Source organism: Triticum aestivum, chromosome 5A (assembly GCF_018294505.1).
Source record: "Triticum aestivum cultivar Chinese Spring chromosome 5A, IWGSC CS RefSeq v2.1, whole genome shotgun sequence".
In the NCBI taxonomy this organism is placed as follows: domain Eukaryota; kingdom Viridiplantae; phylum Streptophyta; class Magnoliopsida; order Poales; family Poaceae; genus Triticum; species Triticum aestivum.
This window is the reverse complement of record NC_057806.1, coordinates 330,166,864-330,192,278: the sequence shown is the minus strand read 5'-3', so window position 1 is coordinate 330,192,278 and position 25,415 is coordinate 330,166,864. Positions and strand designations below refer to the sequence as shown.

Below are 25,415 nucleotides of genomic sequence, written 5' to 3'. Positions count from 1 at the left end.
TCCCATGCGCTCCAGAACACGGTACGGTCCTACAAATCTTGGGGCTAACTTTCCTTTAACTCCAAAATGCTTAACTCCTCGCAGAGGTGAAACTCGCAGATATGCTCTGTCTCCGATTTCATAGACTACCTCCTTGTGTTTCGAGTCTGCATAACTATTCTGTCTAGACTGAGCTACTTTCAGTCTATCTCGAATCAGCTTAACCTTCTCTTCAGACTCTTTGATCAAATCCGGTCCAAACAACTGACGGTCTCCAACTTCATCCCGCATCAACGGTGTTCAGCATCTTGTTCCGTACAGGGCTTCAAACGGTGCCATCTTCAAACTGGCCTGGTAGATGTTATTGTACGAGAACTCCGCGTAGGGTAAATTATCATCCCAACTAGACCCATAGTCTAGTGCACAAGCTCTCAGCATGTCCTCCAGAATCTGATTGACTCTCTCAGTCTGTCCATCTGTCTGCGGGTGAAAAGTTGTACTGAACTCCAGCCTGGTTCCCAAAGTCTGGTGCAGTTGGTGCCAAAACTTTGAAGTAAACTATGTTCCTCTATCTGATACAATGGTCCTCGGAACTCCATGCAGACATACGATCCTGGTCGTATATATCTTGGCTAACTTTGCACTTGTATATGTGGTTTTCACTGGGATAAAGTGAGCTACTTTGGTCAAGCGGTCCACTACTACCCAGATAGAATCATACCCCGATCGGGTCCTGGGTAATCCGGTGATAAAATCCATGCCAAGCTTATCCCACTTACATTCGGGTATCGACATAGGTTGTAGTAATCCTGCTGGCTTCTGATGTTCTGCCTTCACTCTCTGACATACATCACATACGGCTACATACTCGGCAATATCCTTCTTCATTCCAGTCCTCCAGAAATGCTCCTTCAAATCCAAATACATCTTGGTGTTTCCGGGGTGTATCGAGTATGGTGAGTCGTGAGCTTCCTGTAATATCAACTTCCTGATCTCGTCATTATTGGGCACAAAAATACGGTCCTCAAACCACAAGGTGTCGTGATCATCCTCATGAAAACCTTTGGCTTTGCCTTCACTCATCTTCTCCTTTATCTTGATAATTTCTTTGTCATCCTTCTGGGCTTCTCGAATCTTTCCCAACAATGTCGACTAAACTTCCATGGTTGTAACAAAACCTTTGGGAACAATCTCTAAATGTAGCTCCCTGAAATCTCCTGCTAACTCCTTTGGCAATCCTCCTGTTACTAAGGTATTGGCATAACTCTTTCGGCTCAAAGCGTCTGCTATGACATTGGCCTTTCCCGGATGATAGTGCAACTTCATATCATAATCCTTTATAAGCTCCAACCATCTCATTTGCCTGAGGTTCAACTCCTTCTGTGTGAAAATGTACTTCAAACTTCTTATGATCCGTGTACACATCACAATGGTTCCCAATAAGAAAATGTCTCCAGGTCTTGAGTGCATGCACCACAGCTGCTAACTCCAAATCATGTGTGGCATAATTCAACTCATGCGGTCGAAGCTGTTGTGAGGCATATGAAACAACTCTTCCGCCTTGCATAAGTACTCCTCCAAGTCCTAAGCGAGAGGCGTCGCAATATACTTGGAAATCCTTGCGTATATCCGGCAGAATCATCACTGGGGCTGTAGTCAAACGTTTCTTCAACTCCTGGAAACTAGCTTCACATTCCTCAGTCCAATGGAACTTGGTGTCCTTCTTCAACAACGTCGTCATTGGCTTCGCAATCTTAGAGAAATTTTCAATGAATCATTGATAGTATCCCGCGAGTCCAAGAAAACTGCGGATCTCTCCAACTGAGGTGGGTGCCAACCATTCAGTGATCGAGTGAACTTTGGTGGGGTCTACTGCTATACCTTCTCCCGATATAACATGCCCAAGAAATCCAACTTCCTTTAACCAAAACTCACACTTGCTGAACTTGGCATACAACTGATGCTCCCTAAGTTTCTCGAGAACTAAGCGCAAATGCTCCTTGTGTTCCTCTTCATCCTTTGAGTATACTAAAATATCATCAATGAACACCATGACAAACTTATCCAAGAGCTCCATGAACACCTTATTCATCATACTCATGAAATAGGCAGGGGCATTAGTCAATCCAAATGACATAACCATATACTCATAAAGCCCATACGGTGTGGTGAACGTTGTCTTAGGTATATCCTTTTCTCGAATCTTCAGCTGGTGGTAGCTTGATCGCATATCGATCTTCAAAAGCACTTTATCTCCTTGCAGCTGGTCAAACAGATCATTGATCATTGGCAGTGGGTACTTGTTCTTGATTGTCACTTCATTCAATGCCTGATAATCAACAACCATTCTTAGGGATTTATCCTTCTTCTCAACCAATAGCACTGGGGCTCCCCATGGTGACGAACTCCGTCGAATGTAACCTTTCTCCAATAACTCCTTAATCTGTTTCTTGATCTCCTCCAGATCATTCACGGGCATCCGGTATGGTCTCTTTGATATAGGCCCGGTGCCTGGCAACAACTCTATCAAAAACTCGATGTCTCGATCTGGCGGCATGCCTGGTAACTCCTCTGGAAATACATCTAGGTAATCCTTCACAACAGGCACTTCCTCCTAAACAACTCCCGTGAGAGAATGTAGTTGGGTTCTCCTTGGCGAATGCCTGGATACATACTTGATCCTTTTTCCCTCCGGGGTGGTAAGAAAAATTGACTTACTCGCGCAATCGATGTTTCCCCCATACATCGATAGCCAATCCATTCCTAATATCACATCCAATCCTTTTGTGACTCCAAAATTATCAGGTCTGAGGGAAGAAAATGGCTCCCAATGGTCAATCACATCTGAAAGCATCCTTGACTTGCCATATACTCCCCTCCTGGTGAGTTTACTGACATAGGTGTCCTAAGTACCTTAGTGGGCAACTTATACTTATCCATGAATCCCGTTGATATGTATGAATGCGATGCACCGGTATCGAAAAGAACAATTGCAGTAAAAGACTTAACCAAAAACTTACCTGGCTGTTCTTCAACCTCCTCCACGTTCACGTGGTTCACTTGCCCCTTGTTAAAAGGGTTGGGCTTCTTCCCAGCGCTTCCATTGCCATTACCGTTCTTTAATTCCGGACAATCGTTGGCGTAGTTCCAAGTCTTCCCGCACTTGAAACAAGTAATATGACTTTGATCCTTCTTGGCGGGTGTGGCTAGGTTAGAGCGGTTCTGATTGCTGCCTGCTCCATTCCCGTTTCCATTCTTGGGGCCACTGTGGTTATGGGAACTTCCTCCATTGTGAGAGTGGCCTCCACGGTTATGGATAAGTCCTCCTGGGTTCTTGGGTGAAACGAGGCTTCTGCTGAGCTCCAGAATTGTACTTTCCTTGTCCATACTTCCTCTTGCGGTTCTCAATCTGCTGTTGCTTCCCTTCAATCATAAGAGCCTTGTCTGCAACTCCTAGTAGTTGTTGAATGCTGCCACCATCAACTGCATGCTCATCTCATCATTTAGCCCTTCCATAAACTTCTCTTGCTTCGCGGCATCTATGGCCACATCATCAGGAGCATAGCGGGATAACTTACTAAACTCCTCCACGTATTGGCCTACAGTACGGTTCCCCTGGCGTAAGTTGTGAAACTCACGCTTCTTCATGCTCATAGCTCCAGTGGATACGTGGGTTGTGCGGAATGCTTGCTGAAACTGCTCCCAAGTGACATTGGCTATAGGAAAAGTGGTTGTGTAATTCTCCCACCATGCGGCTGCTGGTCCGTCCAATTGGTGTGCGGCAAAACACACCTTCTCAACATCAGTGCAACCTGCGGTGGTCAACTCCCTTCCAATCCTGCGCAGCCAATCATCCGCAACTATGGGCTCAGTGCTACTGGAAAACACCGGCGGCTACAGCCTCAGAAAACGGGCTAAGTTGTCAACTGGTGGTGGTGGAGGTGGGTTGTTGTTGTTGTTGTTGTTGCCTTGGTTCTGAACTAACAACTGCATCAAGGCATTCTGCTGCTGGATCAACTGAGTGAGCTCCGGTGGGAAAGAAAATCCGAGGTCACGTCTCGGAGGCATCTGATGGGTTTTAGAGGGAAGAGTTTAGAATAGAATGAGGTATAATGAGAAAGCACTACCCATATGCACATGAGACAAACACAATCATATCATATCACTCAATCAATCAAGCAAGGGCATACAATCGGTCTAACTATCATTACAGTGCTCGGACTACTAATATTTACATGGGGGTACTACTAATAGTATTGGTGGTCTACTAGAAATTTTGATCGGTGGAAGACTCGATGATATCCGCTCCAGCTTCGTCTTCATAGTCATCATCACTACTATCCGGGTCGGAGTTGGTGTCATCGATGATGATGTAGTCTTCGGGACGAATCTCCCGGGGTTCGTCGTCTTCTCCTCCTGGCGCGGGGTCTCCCATAAAAACTCCTAGCTCCCTTGTCATGTCGTCATTCCTCTCCACAAGTATCATCATTTCCTCCTCATATCCATCGCGTGTAGACTTAAGCTCCTCTTCTAGCTCTGTGATCCTGATCATCGCCTTCTGCAAATCTAGCATGCTTGCGCACATCTGGTTCTCCTGGCGATGAATGTGATGGTTTAATTCCTGGATGAATGCTGCAACGGACCGGTCCTTCCTGGTGCTGATCATCTCCCATTGCTCATCTCGGCATCCACATATCTAGTAGATAGTGTCATTTAGCTCCTGTTTGTAGACTTCTCCAATACATCCTATAGCAATGTGGGCTGCCATACTCTTGCCTAGACTCCAGGTGGGTGCATCAAAGGAAAACTCTATGGGTTTAGTGACTGGCGTGAACGTCCTTCCTGGAACTTGAACTCGAATCAACCAACATTCCTCTTCTGGTAGTGTGGTGGTGTAGGTCCTGGTGAAGCTTGGTATTCCAATGTTCAGGTACCTAGTGACTTCCTTCAAGTGTCGTCCAAAAGGTGTATCTTCATCCGGTTGTGCAAACTTATTCCTCGAGTCCGCCATCCTAAAGAGTAGAAAATGGAGAGGAGTCAGAAATAAGTAGAGGAGAGTGGTCTATGGCTTTTCTTAGTGGTCGTGTCCTACATTCAGCGTGTGCTCTGATACCATCTTGTAGCGACCCGACCTCAGACGGTCAAGTCTCTGTGCTTCAATGTCATCCCTGGATCGGTAATGCTGACACGCACAGTACTCGAAGGATTTATAACAGAGTGGCAATCACACACTTATTACATCGAATGTCTCAAGAGAGAACTTATTACAATAAATATGGCTTAAGGCCATTTAATACGATAACAACGGGAGGCTTGGAAGATAAAGTGAGTCCATCAACTCCAACGGCATAGCTGAGTGCATGACAAACGACCTATCGCGTCTTACTCCTCGTTTGAAAAGTCTGCAATATGATACGTTGCAGCCCAAAAACGGGTCAGCACATGGAATATGATGGCAATGTAACATAGGCGAGTAATGAACAGAATAAATGCTATGACTACATGCATATATGGCTGGTGGAGGCTGTATGATTAATATGTTTTGCGTAAAGCCAATTTTTCCCTACAATAAAGGAATATATTTTATTTAACTATCATGGTACTTGAACAATATTGAGAAGGTTCCTCCAACTCAATCCCAATTAAAAGTAATTATCAACCCAACAAATTAAATTAGAGTGATGAGATCCATATGATAATCCATGAACCAGATACTCAAGATGTCCATAACCGGGGACACGGCTAACCATGATTTGTTTGTACACTCTGCAGAGGTTTGCACACTTTTCCCCACAAGACTCGATCTCCTCCGTTGGATTTCTCGCACTACATGGTGTTTGAGAAACTAATGACCGAGACACAGTCTTTCAGAAGCATTAACTCTTTACTCCGGATGGATAGTTACACCTACTTTCCCTCTACATCTGCTAGCCCACCACTGAAAGAGGTCTCACAACATACTCAACTATGCCAGAGCCCATAATGGCTTGTGGTTGCACACGGAAGTTTCTAGCATGAATAATCTTATGATCACTTTGAGCCTGTGTGGCGGACCGTAGGAGGATCACACGGTATATCCCCGGGATCTCCTAGGACAAGACTGGTATTTCCCCAGGTGCCCAAAACAAGCAATCCACCCAGATGTGTACTAAAGTTGCCACCTTAAGTTAAACCATTAAATTAACAATCTCACATCTGTCATGGATACACTCAAACCCAAATCCACGTCTACGAGCATAGCATGGTAATATAAGCATAACGTAGAAGTAACTCCCAGGGGTTTGATAATAAAACAGGTAATAGATTCTACCTCATCATCTACTTCCCAAACCCACATGTTAAGAGATCCTACTCATGCAATGTGTGAAGGTTGAACTAATGCATAAAAACTGGGTGATAAAGGGATATGATCAAAGTGTTACTTGCCTTGCTGATGATCTGCAAAACCTAGAGACTCGTAGTAGCACGCTTCGCACTCCGGGTGTTCTATCGCAAACAAACAATAACATACATAAGCAATCAAGCAGAGATGCACGGATAAATCTCAAATAAGAAGATCTAACCAGAAATTTCAACTGAAGAACTCCGGTTAGCAAAAATAATCAAATCAAACAGAGCAACGAAACTCAAACCGCGAAAGAAACAAGATCCGATTACTAATCTGGACTAAAGTCAAATTTTACAGTACCAAAATCTTGTTCAAGTTGATTAAACAGAAAGAGGGCTTCGAGACGAAGATCTAGGAGTTTGAATTGCCTGATTCCGATAAACGAGCGAAAAGATAAAGTAAAACAAAAATCGGGTCAGAAATCGCGATCGAAAATAATCGCGAAAAACCCTGAAAAAAGAAAACTGACGAACAGGCTAACGAACGAACGTTCGCTATCTGTGACTAACGGGTGAACGGCGTTCGTTAAAACGAACGTACGGATGAACGTCCGCAACTTAACCGAACCGAAAAAAACCGAAACAAAAACCGATCTAATAAGAAAAAAAACGTTCTAGGGTTTCTAAAAAAACCGACCGAAGTCAATGGCGGCGGCTTGGTGGAGATCGGCAACGGCGGGACGGCGGCACGGCGGCAACGAGTGGCGGCGGCGGCTTAGGGTTTGGCGGGGCGGGCTGGGGCTGGCGGCGGCTCAAGGCCTCGCCTCTTAAAGGGCCGGCTGGGTCGGTGTCCCTGGCGGACACGGCCCGGTAAGGCGGTAACTTTTCTTTAAATAATTCCATGTCGAAAAACAAAGAAAAGAAATACTAAACAGACTCCAAAAATCCTAAAATAAATTTTCCCCGTCCTCTAAAAATACTCCAGACAGGGTGAACATTTATTTGGGCCTATAATGCAATTTTGAAAAATGCATATTTTTCAAAATTCAAATAAAATAGCGATAAAACCCAAATAAAATAACTTATTTGATTTTAATATTTTCCTCTAATATTTCATTTATTTTGGAGAAGTCATATTATCTTCTCTCATATATTTTGATATGAAATATTTTCGGAGAGAAAAATTATTAAAACCAAAGTGATCCTTGTTCCAATATTTGATAAAACTCAAATTTGAGAACGAGGGAAAATCCCCAACTCTCTCCGAGGGTCCTTGAGTTGCTTAGGATTTCGAGGATCACAAAACGAAATGCAATAAAATTTGATATGCATGAATGACCTATGTATAACATTCCAAATTGAAAATTTGGGATGTTATAATGGACAAATGGATGAAGACAGTTGTTCGGCAGCAACACTCTTGGTTGTGATTCAGGCTTTGGGCATGTTGATCCACAAGTGAGTTGTCCGCCGGAGTGATAAGTTTGTCATCGTTATGATCCACTGTTAATCTAAGATAGGGAGAGGATGACGAACATGAACTACATCCACAACGACGATGACATATAAGTTGTGAACATGCTTCAAATGCAAAGATCACCTTTTGCTGAGCTTGTGGAGACGTTTACAAATAGGGGCTACTAGAAGATAGCATCCACACCTTTGTGGAAGTGCAAGTTGCCATGTTCCTTCATTACGTAGGTCATAATAAGAGGTTCAAAGCTATTCACAACATACCCAGGAGATCCGTGGAGGTCATTATAGGTATTTCAAGCAAGTCTTGTATGCTATTGGGGAGCTCGGAGGAGAGGTTATCAAGGCACCAACTGGGTAAACTCCAAACAAGATTTGCAGGAGTCCATGATGGTATTCGTATTTTCAAGGTGAGAATTACTCGTAGTTCATGCCATAACATGCTTTTAATATTGTCATAGAGTCGTAACAGTGTGTTTTGACGCCATCACGCGTTAGAGTGTTGAGGTTATAGATTGCAACATATAGGGATAGAAAGCACTGCACAAACTAGAATGTGCTTGTTGTTGACTTTGATCTGAAGTTCACATATGCGTTAGCTGGCTGGGAAGGACTAGCCCATGATACTAACATTCTTACCTAGGAGATGCCCAATGGCATGTTCTACCTAGGAGATGCTGGATAGGCATATCGGCCTGGTGTTCTTCCATCCTTAAGGAAAACCAGGTACCATTTGAACGAGTTCTCTTATAGGAACTATCCTAAGACTGCACCAGAATTGTTCAATCTCATACACTTTAGCCTTAGAGTTAGGTTGATAGGGCATTTGAAGCTCTAAATAATAGATTTAAGATCCTAGATCAGAAATCATTCCACCCTTTCCCCACCAAGTTAGGCTTGTTCTTGCATGTTCCATTCTCCGTAACCGGATCCTGGAATGGGGTTGTGATGAATTTATGCTGGATGAGGAAGATGTGACGACTGATGATGTTGATATCTCTAGTCATGGTGTGTAGGCATTTGACAATGAAGCTTAAAAGAGCAAAAGGCTAGAGTGGGCTGAGGCAGTGTGGGCAAATATATGTAACACAAGGATCTAAAGAAAAAGAATATGAGGATGGACTTCCCCCCTAATTCGACATCGATGATCTTTCTTCTATTGAGCCATATGACTGTTATTTTGTACTGCAACTTGTTAGTAACTAGGAAGAACTGTCATTTTTTTACTAGTTAGGACTAAAACAATGTTTAATTTGTACTGCCTATGTAGTGTCAATGTGTGGTAAGGTCACCACTGGTGAAAAGGGGTGACTAGAACATAGGCCACGCACAACCAAACGTCATGTTTTGCATGTTGACAACCATTTACCTACACAAGTGGTTTACAATTCAAACATTGTGTGTGTCCAATTGTCCGCAGAAGATGGGCTTAATGCGATAAATAGCCAAATCAGATGTTCAAGATGCTCGTGTACACCGGTACTATACTATTCAAATTCAAGATGTTCAACGGTCGATCAGTGGTAGGACCAGCAAATCACCGACGCAAGACAGATCAAGGTGAAAGTAGAAATGCGACGAATATTACTGAATACGACCAAAATGATGGATCGTCCAAAGAAACACAATTTTAACAGTATGCTTCGCTGAATATCACCAAATCCAAATGACACTTGGAAACATAGCATCAAACATAGATAAATAGTCTCATCCAAGGCAAAGGTAATCTGAGCTTCGAGATGGCAGTGCAGTAGGTAAGTAGTGACCCATAAATGAAGAGTTAACTTCAAACGAAGATGCACCCAATTCCTGACAAGTCACCCACACGGCCTAAATCATAGAAATGACAGAAGCATCAACTACCAAATTTGCACTGAAACAACCAATATAATTCACAAGCAAACAAGCTGAGAAAGCAGTAAAAGATCAAACCGACTCGTAACCAGAACATCAAGCTCATGTCTATGCTATTTACTGTTTTAAAATTCTGAAAGATTTTCTCTTTACTGTATTATGAGCTGTCGAAAAGATTGCACCGATTCAGACAAACTGACAATCACTGTATTATGAAAAGAAAACTGAATAAGAGAATATAACTCCCCAAACAACATCATCAATTGGCCCCATGCAGCAAGGATTACAAGGTATTACTTAACTGATCAGAGTGAATGACACATATATAATCATATGTGCATGTTATAATATCATTTCTAGATTTCTTTGATCTTCTAAATGGCTAAATACCTGAAAATACAGTCAAGAGTATCCTTATCAATTGTAAAGATGAGATAATGTAAAGGTGACATCAGACGTGACAGCTAGGAACTTCATGTGAATAGTAAGGACCGTCTCTCAACCCAGTCCCACAAGACAAATGTCTCCGATAGAAAAACACATTATTCTGATTTCCCAGGTATACAATTCATAAACAGAAGCTAAAAGATCCAGTCTCAAACTTGCAACAGGCCTACAAAAGAAGCTCACTCAAACCTCCAGCATATAAAACAACCTGCATTTTGGAAATCTGAAGGTAACCTAAAAGCTGTTTTATAACAAATCAAAACGAGCAAGGCAACCAGAGTGAGCAGACGGTTAAAACGCAAACCTAATGTACAAAACTGCCGTGTCAAAAGAAACATTACAATCCATAAGCAACCTAGTTAACGAGATAAAAATTCTGTTATCCCTAGTGCCAAAATTACCTACCACGTAGTGTGTACCAAACTAATATGGCGATAGCCTTTTTAAATAACTTTAAGATTCGTGTGAACTTTATTTTTGTGCGTATGTGGGGCGGGGTACCAAAGCAAAACTCCCAAAATATGACAGGTTCTAGGAAAGTCACATGAAGGGACTGTAATACAGGACGCCAAAAATTCATTCAGAGCGTACTAGGAAGTTAATGTGTAAGAATAATTCAGAAGCTGTAACTTGGAAAGTTTCAGAATGCACAATACAAAGACAGTATAGGGTAATGAACATGTGGATAGACTAGAGACTATGCAGCAGGAATTAGGGAAGTATCAAGTGTGTCATACAGTATCTCTTATACCAGCTATAATGTATAGTCTACAGTCAACAAGACTTGTGATCATATAACTTGTAAAACAGACTTAATTACTTGCAAGAAGAACTCCCAAAGCTACAGCCAACAAGACCTGTGATCATAAGTTCATAACCTGATACTCTGGAAAGGATGAACATTGGTGCCTCCAAGTTGTACTAGCCTACTTCAGAGCTAATGCACTTACTCATGGTATTATACACATGGAACAAACTACTCCAAGCAAACACATGAAAGAAAATGATCTGAGTGTGCAAAAGAGCAAGCAGCATCGCTGAACAAAAAATAACATCATTAACAGGAGTGGGATGTCTTCTAAATTACCGAAGTCAGTTCTCTGGAGCGAGGAACGCAGGCGGCCATGCCAGGAAGTAGGCGAACATGGGGTGCCCATATTCCTTGCCACCTTTCGTCCACAGGCTCTCCATCTTGCCGGTGTCCACATCGAACGAGTAGTACCCGTATCCCCAGGTCTTGATGAACACCTTCCCTGTGCGACCGGCGTCCATGTCGCTGGGCCAGACCCTAAGGGTCCTCATCTTCGTGTCCCTGTGCAGGCCAGGAACCATGTCGCACACCACGCTCAAATCCACGATCCTCCTCTCCAGAAGCCAACCGTTGTCACTCGACCTGCCCTCCCCGCGCACCCAGAGCTGCAGCTGTTTCTCGCCGTCGGTCACCAAGCAAAGCCGCCCGTCCGGCGTCTCCCCGATGCGGTACTTGCAGGATCCGCATGACATAGCGTCCGGCACCAGCAGGCAGGAGAACTTGAGTGTGGCAGGGTCCAGCACGAGCAGGCGCCAAGAGTTGCAGATGTGCCAGTAGATCTTGCCGCTGGCGTGCACGCAGCGTCCCTCGAACCAATAGGGATCGAACTCGACCACGACCTCCTCGTCCCGCGGGAGCGCGCGCCAGCTGCAGTCGCCGTTGTCGACGGACGCCACCCAGGCGCGAGGGTGGCCGCCGTCGATGGCGAAGCAGACAACCTCGAAGCAGAGCTTTCCCGGGCGAGCGCGGGAGAGCAGCGCGCAGCCGACGTAGTACCTTGAGTTGCGCCAGCGGCGGTCATCGGGCACCGTGTCGCGCGGCGGGGGCGGGAGGAGGATGCGGCGGCTGGTGGACGGGTCGAGGACGAGGAAGCGGGGGATCATCTTCTTGGGAAACTCGTCGGCCGGCTCGAAAAGCAGGAGGCCTTGATGCGAGTCGAAGAGGAAGAAGCGGAAGGCGTCCGGAGCGAAATCGAGGGAGAGGCGAGGGGAGGAGGCGTCGAGGGGAACGAACACGGCGGGGGTGTCGACGTTCTTGGTATACGGGAGGGGGGGCGGGGGAGGGGTCTCGGTTGGGTGGAAGAAGTAGCCGAGGAGAGGAGGGGCGCGAGGGAGGCAGCCGGCGGCCAGGCGGCGCCAGCGGTGGCAGGCGAGGGCGGCACGGAGGAGGTCGGCGAGGGAGAGACGGCGGAGAATGCTGCAGATGTCGAAGTCGGCGAGGACATCGATCGAAGCCTTCGCCGCCTTGGCCTGTGGCTCCATCGGCGGTGGGGGAGGAAACGGGGTGGAGAAAGGTGGGGTTTTTCTGGATTTGGTCTTCTTGCCTCTGTTCTTCCGCGCCATTGGTGCGGTTGGCGGAGGGTTCTGGAGACCGACGTGGTCACGTGGGTCTCCCTCTGGTTTTTGTGACGTTGGCTTCGCTGTTCAGATGAAAGCAAAATTTCAAAATTTGAGATTCCCGCCTGGTTTCCCTTGTTTCGAAAAAAAGCACAAGTTTAGAATGATACGGAAATGAAATAAGTAAGTACTCTACTTACTACCCCTGCCATATCCTAGTTACAGGTTAGGATCAGCAATATCTGCAACCAAGCCCAAAAAACAAAATACCAAAATAAAGGATGTTTACTGAGAAACATTAGACACACACAACGCTCACATATACCCCATCTGTCTGAAAAAGCTTGTCCCAAACTTGTCCCTTAAATGAATGTATCTAACACTAACTTGGTGCTAGATATATCCATTTAAGAGACAATTTTTTTCGGACGGAGGGAGTACTCATCACTATGAACACACGCATATGCCAATCCTACCCTATGAACACCTCTAAGAGATGTGTCGATTGGTCTTGAGATTGACGGCGTCACCACAGGCGCCTATCTATTGACGGGAACGTTCCCTCCCAGTGAAAGAATACCCCCCTTTACAAGACACACAAATATCAAACCTGGGGTTTGATCCCTGTTGTAATACAAATTATTGTGCAATTAATTAATTCTACGTCAGCGGGGAGAGGGGGGTCCCACCTAGCTCTACTTGACAAGTTAACAATAGTCCAAAGCAGACAACAATAGATCAAGACAATCAACATATGTTGAATCAAGTCATAGAGGAAGAGAAAATAAAAAGGTTCTAGTTGACAAAGAAGAAGCCCATGACCTATCATGGTAGAGGGATGAGGGGGGTCACTCACGAAGGACTATGGACTCTGGTTTTGACTAGTCCACCATAGACTAATGAACTAAGGGCCTGTTAGAGCCTCTCCAACTCACAACTCTACGGACTCCACACTTGGAGTCGGCCCGAACACCTGACCTCCATGAAGCCAAATTCGAGAAGTTGAGCTCGCCCGTGGTGTTAAAAAGAGAAGTCACGAAAGCCACCAAAATGAGTAGCAAGAGTTAGCCATATTTACAACCTGCCACAACCAAAGAAAATGATTCATAAGGCCACCCACGCATTGGTACCCCACTTGTAAAAAAGAACTATCACTACTCTTCCATCTCTCGGATCGGTGCTCACATGTACCCTCCCTCCCTCGACTTCTGTAGACATAGTAACCCTACCGAGCGCCACTACCCCCACCACCACGCCTGGATCCACCCGTCCCAGGCCAGCGCTCCTCTTCTCCGACACATCTGACTATTCGAACCCCCCCATCGGACATCATCCAGAAGGAGGACTTCCCTCACGAACAAATCCGAAGCAACATCTGTCGGTGTCAAAACCGTCTGATCTCGGGTAGGGGGTCCCGAACTGTGCGTCTGAGGATCGAAGGTAACAGGAGACAAGGGAGACACGATGTTTACCCAGGTTCGGGCCCTCTTAATGGAGGTAAAACCCTACGTCCCGCTTGGCTGTATTTGATGAGTATAGGGGTTACAAGAGTTGATCTACCTCGAGATCGCAAAGCTAAACCCTAGATGTCTAGCCTATATGATTTGTGTTAGCCTCTACGGACTAAACCCTCTGGTTTATATAGACACCGGAGGGGCCTAGGGTTGTACAGAATCAGTTTACAGAAAAAGGAAACTACACATCCGGGCGTTAAGCTTGCCATCCACGCAAAGGAGAGTCCCACCCGGACACGGGGAAGGTCTTCTATATTATATCTTCAAGGCCCATCAGTCCGGCCCATGCTACATAGCTCGGACACCCGAGGACCCCATAATCCAGGACTCCCTCGGTAGCCCCCGAACCTGCCTTCAATGACGATGCAATATTCGCCCCATGTCTTCAGCTTTGCAAGGCGGGTTCTTCACTATAATTCGTACCAATGATAATCCGGCGACAACCTTAATTGTCTTTTACAACCCCCCCCCCCCCCCCGACGGCACTTTGATTTTCACGCTCTGGGTGAATACGAACGGTCCATGCTTTTTCACAAATAAGCCCCTCACATGCTCGGACGACACCTATATAAAGAGATATGGACCTCCAAAGGCCATCTCACACCGCGCAGAAGAAAAAACGGCCAAGCCTAGCCACAAAACCAAGCCTTCCATCATGGTCGGCACCCCAGGCTCCTCTTCGCGCCCCCATGGCCCTCAAGAGGGTGATTGGCAGAGTTGCTCTGTGCCTCATCTTCAACTAAGCTGGCTCCAGACGTAGGGCTACCCCCCTCGCAGATCTAGTTCCCATTCGAGTGGGATTATACTCAATAGGCAATGATGTGATGGCTGAGAACTTCCCCAACCCCAATAAGGAGGAGAGGGTGTGCTTCGTCCCGTTTCTATTACGGGGCCTGGGATTTCCAATCCATCCCTTCCTCCGGGGTTATTGGAATTTTATGACATCCAACTGCACAACCTCACCCCAGGTTCGATTCTGCACATCTCAGGCTTTGTCGCCCTCTGCGAGCTATTCATAGGTATCGAGGCCCATTTTGGATTATGGAGGAAAATTTTCTACCTCGTTCCCCGCCACCAAGGGGGTTCCATATTTGAAGTGGGTGGTGCCGAAGTATGGCGTATTGCCGGATCCGGATACCCTGTAGGAATACCTAAAGAAGCATACCCGCAGTGGTCTTCAGAGTGGTTCTATATGGACGATGTTCTGCTGCTGGATCCAGTCAGGCGCGGTCTCCCTGAATTTTCTAGCGCTCCTCTAAAGAAGCACCTCAACTGGCGCCCCCGAAGTCCCAAAGAAGAGGACAATGCGGAGATACAGAGGTTGGTCAGCAAGGTCAGACTACTCGCCCACTTCGAACTCTCAATAGTTTAGGTCATGGCAATTGCAATAAAGAGGTGTGTCCAGCCCCTTCAATCCAGAGTAACTCCCTTATAGTGTTACAACGAAGAAGACGACGAGTCCCGTTACAGACGGCAAGGTCCAGATACCTCAGCCGAACTGGCTTCAATTTTGGCTGATCTGTACAAGGGCGAAAAAGAAGATTTTCTCTGGTTAAACTATCGGGAGGCCTATTCCATGTACACCCCTATTGAATGGGCAAGATCTCGATTCGTCTGTGCTTATTTCACTGCATTGAACACACTAATCGCATGCACTTTTTGTTGCCACCAACTAGTCACGAAGGAGGATGATCGAGGACGTCCACTGTCCTGCTCCCCAGCCGAAGGATCAAAATCGTGACGAAGATCCTGGCTTTTGTGAGGATCCAGATATATATATATATATATATATATATATATATATATATATATATATATATATATATATATATATAGAGAGAGAGAGAGAGAGAGAGAGAGAGAGAGACAATTCGACGATGGGGTATTCTATCAGGCGAGCTTTGATGGTTCAGAAGTGGCCATCATCGCCGACTGCCCTCGCCTTTACCCATTCTGCATTGTGAGTATCCAGAGGCTTACTAAGAAGAGATCCTCATCTGCATCCTTACATGTTGTACTGATCTGGATTTTAACAGGATCGGTGCTCCAGGGACCGTATCTCCTCGAGGGCGCCCCCACACAAGGTCGTCGTTCAAAACGAAAAGGGACCGGGAGTACTGCGGAGACCTCACAGTCTTCCAAGAGGTATGTATGCTTTAATGCATGCCTAGTGCTACCTCTTGATCATGTGTTGGTTTTCCCTTAAAGAGGAAAGGGTGATGCAGCAAAGTAGCGTAACTATTTCTCTCAGTTTTTGAGAACCAAGGTATCAATCCATTAGGAGACTACACGCAAGTTGCCTAGTACCTGCACAAACAAACAAGAACCTCGCAACCAACGCGATAAAGGGGTTGTCAATCCCTTCACGGTCACTTACGAAAGTGAGATCTGATAAAGATAATAAGATAAATATTTTTGGTATTTTTGTATAGATTGGAAAGTAAAGATTGCAAAATAAACGGCGACAGAAATGGCTAATTGACGGGAAACTAATATGATTTAAAGTAGACCCGGGGGCCATAGGTTTCACTAGTGGCTTCTCTCAAGATAGCAAGTATTACGGTGGGTGAACAAATTACTGCCGAGCAATTGATAGAAAAGCGCATAGTTATGCTGATATCTAAGGCAATGATCATGAATATAGGCATCACGTCCGTGATAAGTAGACCGAAACGATTCTGCATCTACTACTATTACTCCACACATCGACCGCTATCCAGCATGCATCTAGAGTATTAAGTTCATAAGAATGGAGTAACACTTTAGGCAAGATGACATGATGTAGAGGGATAAACTCAAGCAATATGATATAAACCCCATCTTTTTATCCTCGATGGCAACAATAAAATACGTGCCTTGCTGCCCTTGTTGTCACTAGGAAAGGACACCGCAAGATTGAACCCAAAGCTAAGCACTTCTCCCATTGCAAGAAAGATCAATCTAGTAGGCCAAACTAAACCGATAATTCGAAGAGACTTGCAAAGATATCAAATCATGCATATAAGAATTCAGAGAAGAATCAAATAATATTCATAAATAATCAAGTCATAAACCCACAATTCATCAGATCTCGGCAAACACACAACAAAAAGAGTTACATTGAATAGATCTCCAAGAATATCGAGGAGAACTTTGTATTGAGATCCAAAGAGAGAGAAGAAGCCATCTAGCTAATAACTATGGACCCTAAGGTCTGTGGTAAACTACTCACACATCATTGGAGAGGCTATGGTGTTGATGTAGAAGCCCTCCGTGATCGAATCCCCCTCCGGCGGAGCACCGAAAAAGGCCCCAAGATGGGATCTCACGAGTACAAAAGGTTGCGGCGGTGGAAAAGGTGTTTCGTTGCTCTCCCCAGAGGTTTTAGGGTATAAGAGTATATATAGGCGAAAGAAATAGGCCGGTGGAGCTGTTAGGGGCCCACGAGGGTGGGGGCGCGCCCTCCTGCCTCGTGCCCCCCTCACTGCTTCCTTGACGTCCACTCCAAGTCTCCTGGATCACATTAGTTCCAAAAAAGATCCTCACGAAGGTTTCATTCTGTTTGGATTCCGTTTGATATTCCTTTTCTGCGAAACACTGAAATAGGCAAAAAAAACAGCAATTTGCACTGGGCTTTCGGTTAATAGGTTATTCCCAAAAATAATATAAAAAGGTATATTAAAGCCCAATAAATATCCAAAACGGATAATATAATAGCATGGAACAATCGAAATTTATAGATACGTTGGACACGTATCAATCATCCCCGAGCTTAATTCCTGCTCGGCCTCGAGTAGGTAAATGATAAAAACAGAATATTTTGATGTGGAATGATCCCTAACATAATTTTCAATGTAATTCTCTGTATTGTGGCATGAATATTCAGATCAGAAAGATTCAAGATAAAAGTTTAATATTGACATAAAAATAATAATACTTCAAGCATACTAACTAAGCAATTATGTCTTCTCAAAATAACATGGCCAAAGAAAGATATCCCTACAAAATCATATAGTCTGGCTATGCTCTATCTTCATCACACAAAATATTTCAATCATGCACAACCCCGATGACAAGCCAAACAACTGTTTCATACTTTTGATGTTCTCAAACTTTTTCAATCTTTACGCAATACATGAGCGTGAGCCATGGATATAGCACTATTGGTGGAATAGAATGGTGGTTGTGGAGAAGACAAAATGGAGAAGATAGTCTCACATCAACTAGGCGTATCAACGGGCTATGGAGATGCCCATCAATAGATATTAATGTGAGTGGGTACGGATTGCCATGCAACGGATGCATTAGAGCTATAAATGTATGAAAGCTCAACAAAATAAACTAGTTGGGTGTGCAAACAACTTGCTTGCTCACGAAGACCTAGGGCATTTTGAGGAAGCCCATCATTGGAATATACAAGCCAAGTTATATAATGAAAAATTCCCACTAGTATATGAAAGTGACAACATAGGAGACTCTCTATCATGAAGATCATGGTGCTACTTTGAAGAACAAGTGTGGTAAAAGGATAGTAGCATTGCGCCTTCTCTCTTTTTCTCTCATTTTTTTATTTGGGCCTTTTCTCTTTTTTATGGCCTCTTTTGTTTCTTTTTTTTCTTTTTGTCCGGAGTCTCATTCTGACTTGTGGGGGAATCATAGTCTCCATCATCCTTTCCTCACTGGGACAATGCTTTAATAATGATGATCATCACACTTTTATTTACTTACAACTCAAGAATTACAACTCGATACTTAGAAAAAAATATGACTCTACGTGAATGCCTCTGGCGGTGTACCGGGATGTGCAATGAATCAAGAGTGACATGTATGGAAAATTATGAATGGTGGCTTTGCCACAAATATGATGTCAACTACATGATCATGCAAAGCAATATGACAATGATGGAGCGTGTCATAATAAATGAAGCGGCGGAAAGTTGCATGGCAATATATCTCGGAATGGCTATGAAAATGCCATAATAGGTAGGTATGGTGGCTGTTTTGAGGAAGGTAAATGGTGGGTTTATGGTACCGGCGAAAGTTGCGTGGTACTAGAGAGGCTAGCAATGATGGAAGGGTGAGAGTGCGTATAATCCATGGACTCAACATTAGTCATAAAGAACTCACATACTTATTGCAAAAATCTATTAGTTATCAAAATGAAGTATTACGCGCATGCTCCTAGGGGGATAGATTGGTAGGAAAAGACCATCGCTCGTCCCCGACCGCCATTGGTAAGGAAGACAATCAAAAAATAAATCATGCTCCGACTTCATCACATAACGGATCACCATACGTGCATGCTACAAGAATCACAAACTTTAACACAAGTATCTCTCAAATTCACAACTACTCAACTAGAATGACTCTAATACCACCATCTTCATATCTCAAAACAATCATAAAGAATCAAACTTCTCATAGTATTCAATGCACTTTTTATGAAAGTTTTTTATCATACCCATCTTGAATGCCTATCATATTAGGACTAATTTCATAACCAAAGCAAATTACCATGATGTTCTAAAATACTCTCAAAATAATATAAGTGAAGCATGAGAGATCAATAATTTGTACAAAATAAAACCACCACTGTGCTCTAAAAAGAAAATATAAGTGAAGCACTAGAGCAAAATTATCTAGCTCAAAGGATATAAGTGAAGCAGATAGAGTATTCTAATAAATTCCAATTCATGTGTGTATCTCCCCAAAAGGTGTGTACATCAAGGATGATTGTGGTGAATAAAAATATAGCCTCAAGTAAAGTTGCCGATAGACGAAGACGAAAGAGGGGATGCCTTCCAGGGCATCCCCAAGCTTAGGCTTTTGGTTGTCCTTGGATTTTACCTTGGGGTGCCTTGGGCATCCCCAAGCTTAGGCTCTTGCCACTCCTTGTTCCAAAATCCATCAAATCTTTACCCAAAAACTTGAAAACTTCACAACACAAAACTCAACAGAAAATCTCATGAGCTCTGTTAGTATAAGAAAACAAACCACCACTTAAGATACTGTAATGGAGTCATTCTTTATTTATATTAGTGTTAAACCTACTGTATTCCAACTTCTCTATGGTTCATACCCCCCGATACTAGCCATAGATTCCTCAAAATAAGCAAACAACACACGAAAAACAGAATTTGTCAAAAACAGAACAGTCTGTAGTAATCTGTAGGTTTTGAATACTTTTGTAACTAAAAAAATCCTAAAAAATTAGGAAGACCTAAATAATTTGTATACTGATCTACCTTAGTTGGAATTGGTATTTTATCGCTCTCTGGTTAAAAATGAAAATTATTCTCGTGAGCGCATACTTTTTGTTTTTTTCCAGCAAGATCGAACAACAATCATCCAAGAAGATCCTAAAGGTTTTACTTGGCACAAACACTAACTAAAACATAAAAACACAATAATAACAGAGGATAGATGGTTTATTTATTACTAAACAAGAAAAAAAAGCAAGGAACAAAAATAAAATTGGGTTGCCTACCAACAAGCGCTATCGTTTAACGCCCCTAGCTAGGCATAAAAGCAAGAATAGATCTAGGTATTGTCATCTTTGGTATGCGATCCATAAGTGGCCCTCATAATAGATTCATAAGTTAATTTAAATTTCTTCCTAGGAAAGTGTCACATGCCTTTCCTTAATGGAAATTGGAATCTAATATTTCCTTCTTTCATATCAATAATTGCACCAATCATTCTAAGGAAAGGTCTACCAAGAATAATAGGACAAGTAGGATTGTAATCTATATCAAGAACAATGAAATCTATGGGCACATAATTCCTATTTGCAACAATAATAACATCATTAATCCTTCCCATAGGTTTCTTAATTGTGGAATCCGCAAGATGCAAATTTAAAACAATCATCAAATTCACGGAAACCTAGCACATCACACAAAGTTTTGGGAATCATGGAAACACTAGCACCCAAATCACATAAAGCATAGCATTCATGATCTTTAATTTTAATTTTAATAGTAGGTTCGCACTCATCATAAAGTTTTCTAGGAATAGAAACTTCCAATTCAAGCTTTTCTTCATAGGATTGCATTAAAGCATCAACGATATGTTTAGTGAAAGCTTTGTTTTGATCGTAAGCATGAGGAGAATTTAGCACGGATTGCAACAAGGAAATACAATCTATCAAAGAGCAATTATCATAATTAAATTCCTTGAAATCCAAAATAGTGGGTTCATTGCGATGTAAATTTTTGACCTCTTCAATCCCACTTTTACCAATTTTTGCATCAAGATCTAAGAACTCCAAATCATTGGGATGCCTTCTAACTAAAGTTGACTCATCTCCAATCCCATCTTTATCAAGATTCATATTGGCAAACAAAGATTTAATAGGATACACACCAATCACTTTTAGATCTTCATCATTATTATCATGAAAACTAGAAGAACACGCTTTCACAAAGCAATCTTTCTTAGCACGCATCCTAGCGGTTCTTTCTTTGCACTCATCAATGGAAATTCTCATGGCTTTGAGAGACTCATTGATATCATGCTTATGTGGAGTAGATCTAAGTTTCAAAGAATCAACATCAAGAGAAATTCTATCCACGTTCCTAGCCAACTCATCAATCTTAAGCAATTTTTCTTCAAGCAAAGCATTGAAATTATTTTGTGAATTCATAAATTCTTTAACACTAGTCTCAAAATCAGAGGGCATCTTATTAAAATTTCCATAAGAGTTGTTGTAGGAATTACCATAATTATTAGATGAATTACCAGGGAACGACCTAGAATTAAAGTTTCCTCTATACGCGTTGTTACCAAAATTGTTCCTACCAACAAAATTCACATCCATGGATTCACTACTATTCTAAATCAAAGTAGACAAAGGCATATCATTAGGATCAGAACAAACACTCTTATTAGCAAACAATTTCATAAGTTCATCCATCTTTCAACTCAAGACATTAATCTCTTCTATCGCATGAACCTTTTTACTAGTAGATCTTTCGGTGTGCCATTGAGAATAATTAACCATAATATTATCTAGGAGTTTAGTAGCTTCTCCTAAAGTTATTTCCATAAAAGTGCCTCCCGCAGCCGAATCTAAAAGATTTCTAGAAGCAAAATTCAACCCAACATAACTTTTTTGTATAATCATCCATAAATTCAAACCATGTGTAGGACAATTATGTATCATTAATTTCATCCTCTCCCAAGCTTGTGCAACAGGCTCATGATCAAGTTGCTTAAAATTCATAATATCGTTTCTAAGAGAGATGATCTTAGCGGGAGGAAAATACTTAGAGATAAAAGCATCTTCGCACTTATTCCATGAATCAATACTGTTTTTAGGTAAAGAGGGGAACCAAGTTTTAGCACGATCTCTAAGCGAAAACGGAAATGGCTTCAATTTAACAATATCATTATCCACATCTTTCTTCTTTTGCATATCACATAAATCAACAAAGCTGTTTAGTGTTGGGGAACGTAGTAATTTAAAAAATTTCCTACGCACACGCAAGATCATGGTTATCCATAGCAACTAGAGGGGAGAGTATGTCTACGTACCCTCGTAGACCGTAAGAGGAAACGTTTATCAACGTGGTTGATGTAGTCGTACACCTTCACGATTCGTCCCGATCAAGTACCGAATGTACGACACCTCCGCGTTCAGCACACGTTCAGCTCGATGACGTCCTCGCCTTCTTGATCCAGCAAGACGGGCGAAGTAGTAGATGAGTTCCGGCAGAACGACGGTGTGGTGACGGTGTTGGTGAAGAACAATCTTCGCAGGGCTTCGCCTAAGCACTACAAAAACTATGACGGAGGATAAACTAGAGGGGACGGGGTTGCCGGCAAATGGCTTGGTGTTTCTTGATGTGTCTTTGGGGCTAGCCCTGCCCCTCTATTTATAGGTTGAGCCCTGGGGTGGAAACTTGGAGTAAAAGCCTCCTCAAAGTCGGTTTTGCCCGAAAGACAAGAGTCCTACTCAGACTCCAGGGCTAAACGCCAGGGTTCCCGGCATCTACTCCCTAGACGCTAGGGTTCCTGGCGTCTAGCCTTTGGTCTCCGCAAAACTTCCTTTTTGCACTTTCCAAAAGCCTAGTGGGCTTTCCCCTTTGGCCCAAATAAAGTGTTCTCGTACCCAACATTTCGGGAAACATTCGAAACCCCTTCCGATGAATTCCGGAACCCTTCTGGAGAGCAAACACTATTATCCGATATATCAAACTTTATCTCCGGACCATTCCGGAGTTCCTCGTCATGTCCGTGATCTTATCCGAAACTCTGAACAACATTCGGCTACCAACATACATAACTCACAAATACTATATCGTCAATGAACGTTAAGCATGCGGACCCTACGGGTTCGAGAACTATGTAGACATGACCGGGACATCTCTCTGGTCAATAACCAATAACGGAACCTAGATGCCCATATTGGCTCCTACATATTCTACGAAGATCTTTATCGGTCGAACCGCATAACAACATACGTTGTTCCCTTTGTCATCGGTATGTTACTTGCCCGAGATTCGATCGTCGGTATCTCAATACCTAGTTCAATCTCGTTATCGGCAAGTCTCTTTACTCATTCCATAATGCATCATCCCGCAACTAACTCATTAGTCACATTGCTTGCAAGGCTTATAGTGATGTGCATTACCGGGTGGGCCCAGAGATACCTCTCCGACAATCGGAGTGACAAATCCTAATCTCGATACATGCCAACTCAACAAGTACCTTCGGAGACACCTGTAGAGCACATTTATAATCACCCAGTTACATTGTGACGTTTGGTAGCACACAAAGTGTTCCTCCGGTAATCGGGAGTTGCATAATCTCATAGTCATAGGAACATGTATAAGTCATGAAGAAAGCAATAGCAACAAACTAAACGATCTAGTGCTAAGCTAACGGAATGGGTCAAGTCAATCACATAATTCTCCTAATGATGTGATCCCGTTAATCAAATGACAACTCATGTCCATGGTTAGGAAACTCAACCATCTTTGATTAACGAGCTAGTCAAGTAGAGGCATACTAGTGACACTATGTTTGTCTATGTATTCACACATGTATTATGTTTACGGTTAATACAATTCTAGCATGAATAATAAACATTTATCATGATATAATGAAATAAATAATAACTTTATTATTGCCTCTAGGGCATATTTCTTTCATTTATATGGGTAGCGGCATCTTCACTAGGAAGGCCAGCAAATTGATCTTTCATGACAAGATTTAGCAAAGCAGTATTAATTTCACAAGATTCAACATCGGTAAGAGGAGCAATCGGAGTGCTAATAAAATCATTATTGTTGGTATTGGAAAATCACACAATTTAGTATTGTCTTGAGCCATCGTGACAAACAATCAAACCAACACACAAGCAAACAAGAGGCAAGCAAAAAGAGGCGAACGGAAAAGAGGGCGAATAAAACGGCATTGGTGAAGTGGGGGAGAGGAAAACAAGAGGCAAATGGCAAATAATGTAATGCGAGGGATAAGAGTTTGTGATGGGTACTTGGTATGTCTTGACTAGTGCGTTGATCTCCTCGGCAACGGCACCACAAATCCTTCTTGCTACCTATTGAGCATGTGTTGGTTTTCCCTTGAAGAGAAAAGGGTGATGCAACAAAGTAGCGTAAGTATTTCCCTCAGTTTTTGAGAACCAAGGTATCAATCCAGTAGGAGACTACACGCAAGTGGCCTAGTACCTGCACAAACAAACAAGAACCTCGCAACCAACGCGATAAAGGGGTTGTCAATCCCGTCACGTCACTTACGAAAGTGAGATCTGATAAGGATAATAAGATAAATATTTTTGGTATTTTTGTATAGATTGGAAAGTAAAGATTGCAAAATAAATGGCGACAGAAATGGCTAGTTGACGGGAAACTAATATGATGTAAAGTAGACCCGGGGGCCATAGGTTTCACTAGTTGCTTCTCTCAAGATAGCAAGTATTATTGTGGGTGAACAAATTACTGCCGAGCAATTGATAGAAAAGCGCATAGTTATGATGATATCTAAGGCAATGATCATGAATATAGGCATCACGTCCGTGATAAGTGGACCGAAACAATTCTGCATCTACTACTATTACTCCACACATCGACCGCTATCCAGCATGCATCTAGAGTATTAAGTTCATAAGAACGGAGTAACGCTTTAGGCAAGATGACATGATGTAGAGGGATAAACTCAAGCAATATGATATAAACCCCATATTTTTATCCTCGATGGCAACAATACAATACGTGCCTTGCTGCCCCTGCTGTCACTGTGAAAGGACACCACAAGATTGAACCCAAAGCTAAGCACTTCTCCCATTGCAAGAAAGATCAATCTAGTAGGCCAAACTAAACCGATAATTCGAAGAGACTTGCAAAGATATCAAATCATGCATATAAGAATTCAGAGAAGAATCAAATAATATTCATAGATAATCAAGTCATAAACCCACAATTCATCGGATCTCGGCAAACACACCGTAAAAAG

General features: G+C 43.0%; 1 protein-coding gene across 1 annotated transcript; it reads right to left on the bottom strand.

Annotated features, from left to right (window-relative positions):
* Positions 1 to 9,361: 9,361 nt before the first annotated feature.
* LOC123106882 (uncharacterized) lies at positions 9,362 to 12,462 on the bottom strand. Its single transcript, XM_044528917.1, has 2 exons — positions 11,168 to 12,462; positions 9,362 to 9,609 (listed from the first exon to the last, which is right to left on the bottom strand). The coding sequence occupies exon 1, from the start codon at positions 12,451 to 12,453 to the stop codon at positions 11,173 to 11,175; it is 1,281 nt and encodes a 426-aa protein (XP_044384852.1). The 5' UTR covers positions 12,454 to 12,462; the 3' UTR covers positions 9,362 to 9,609; positions 11,168 to 11,172.
* Positions 12,463 to 25,415: the final 12,953 nt, after the last annotated feature.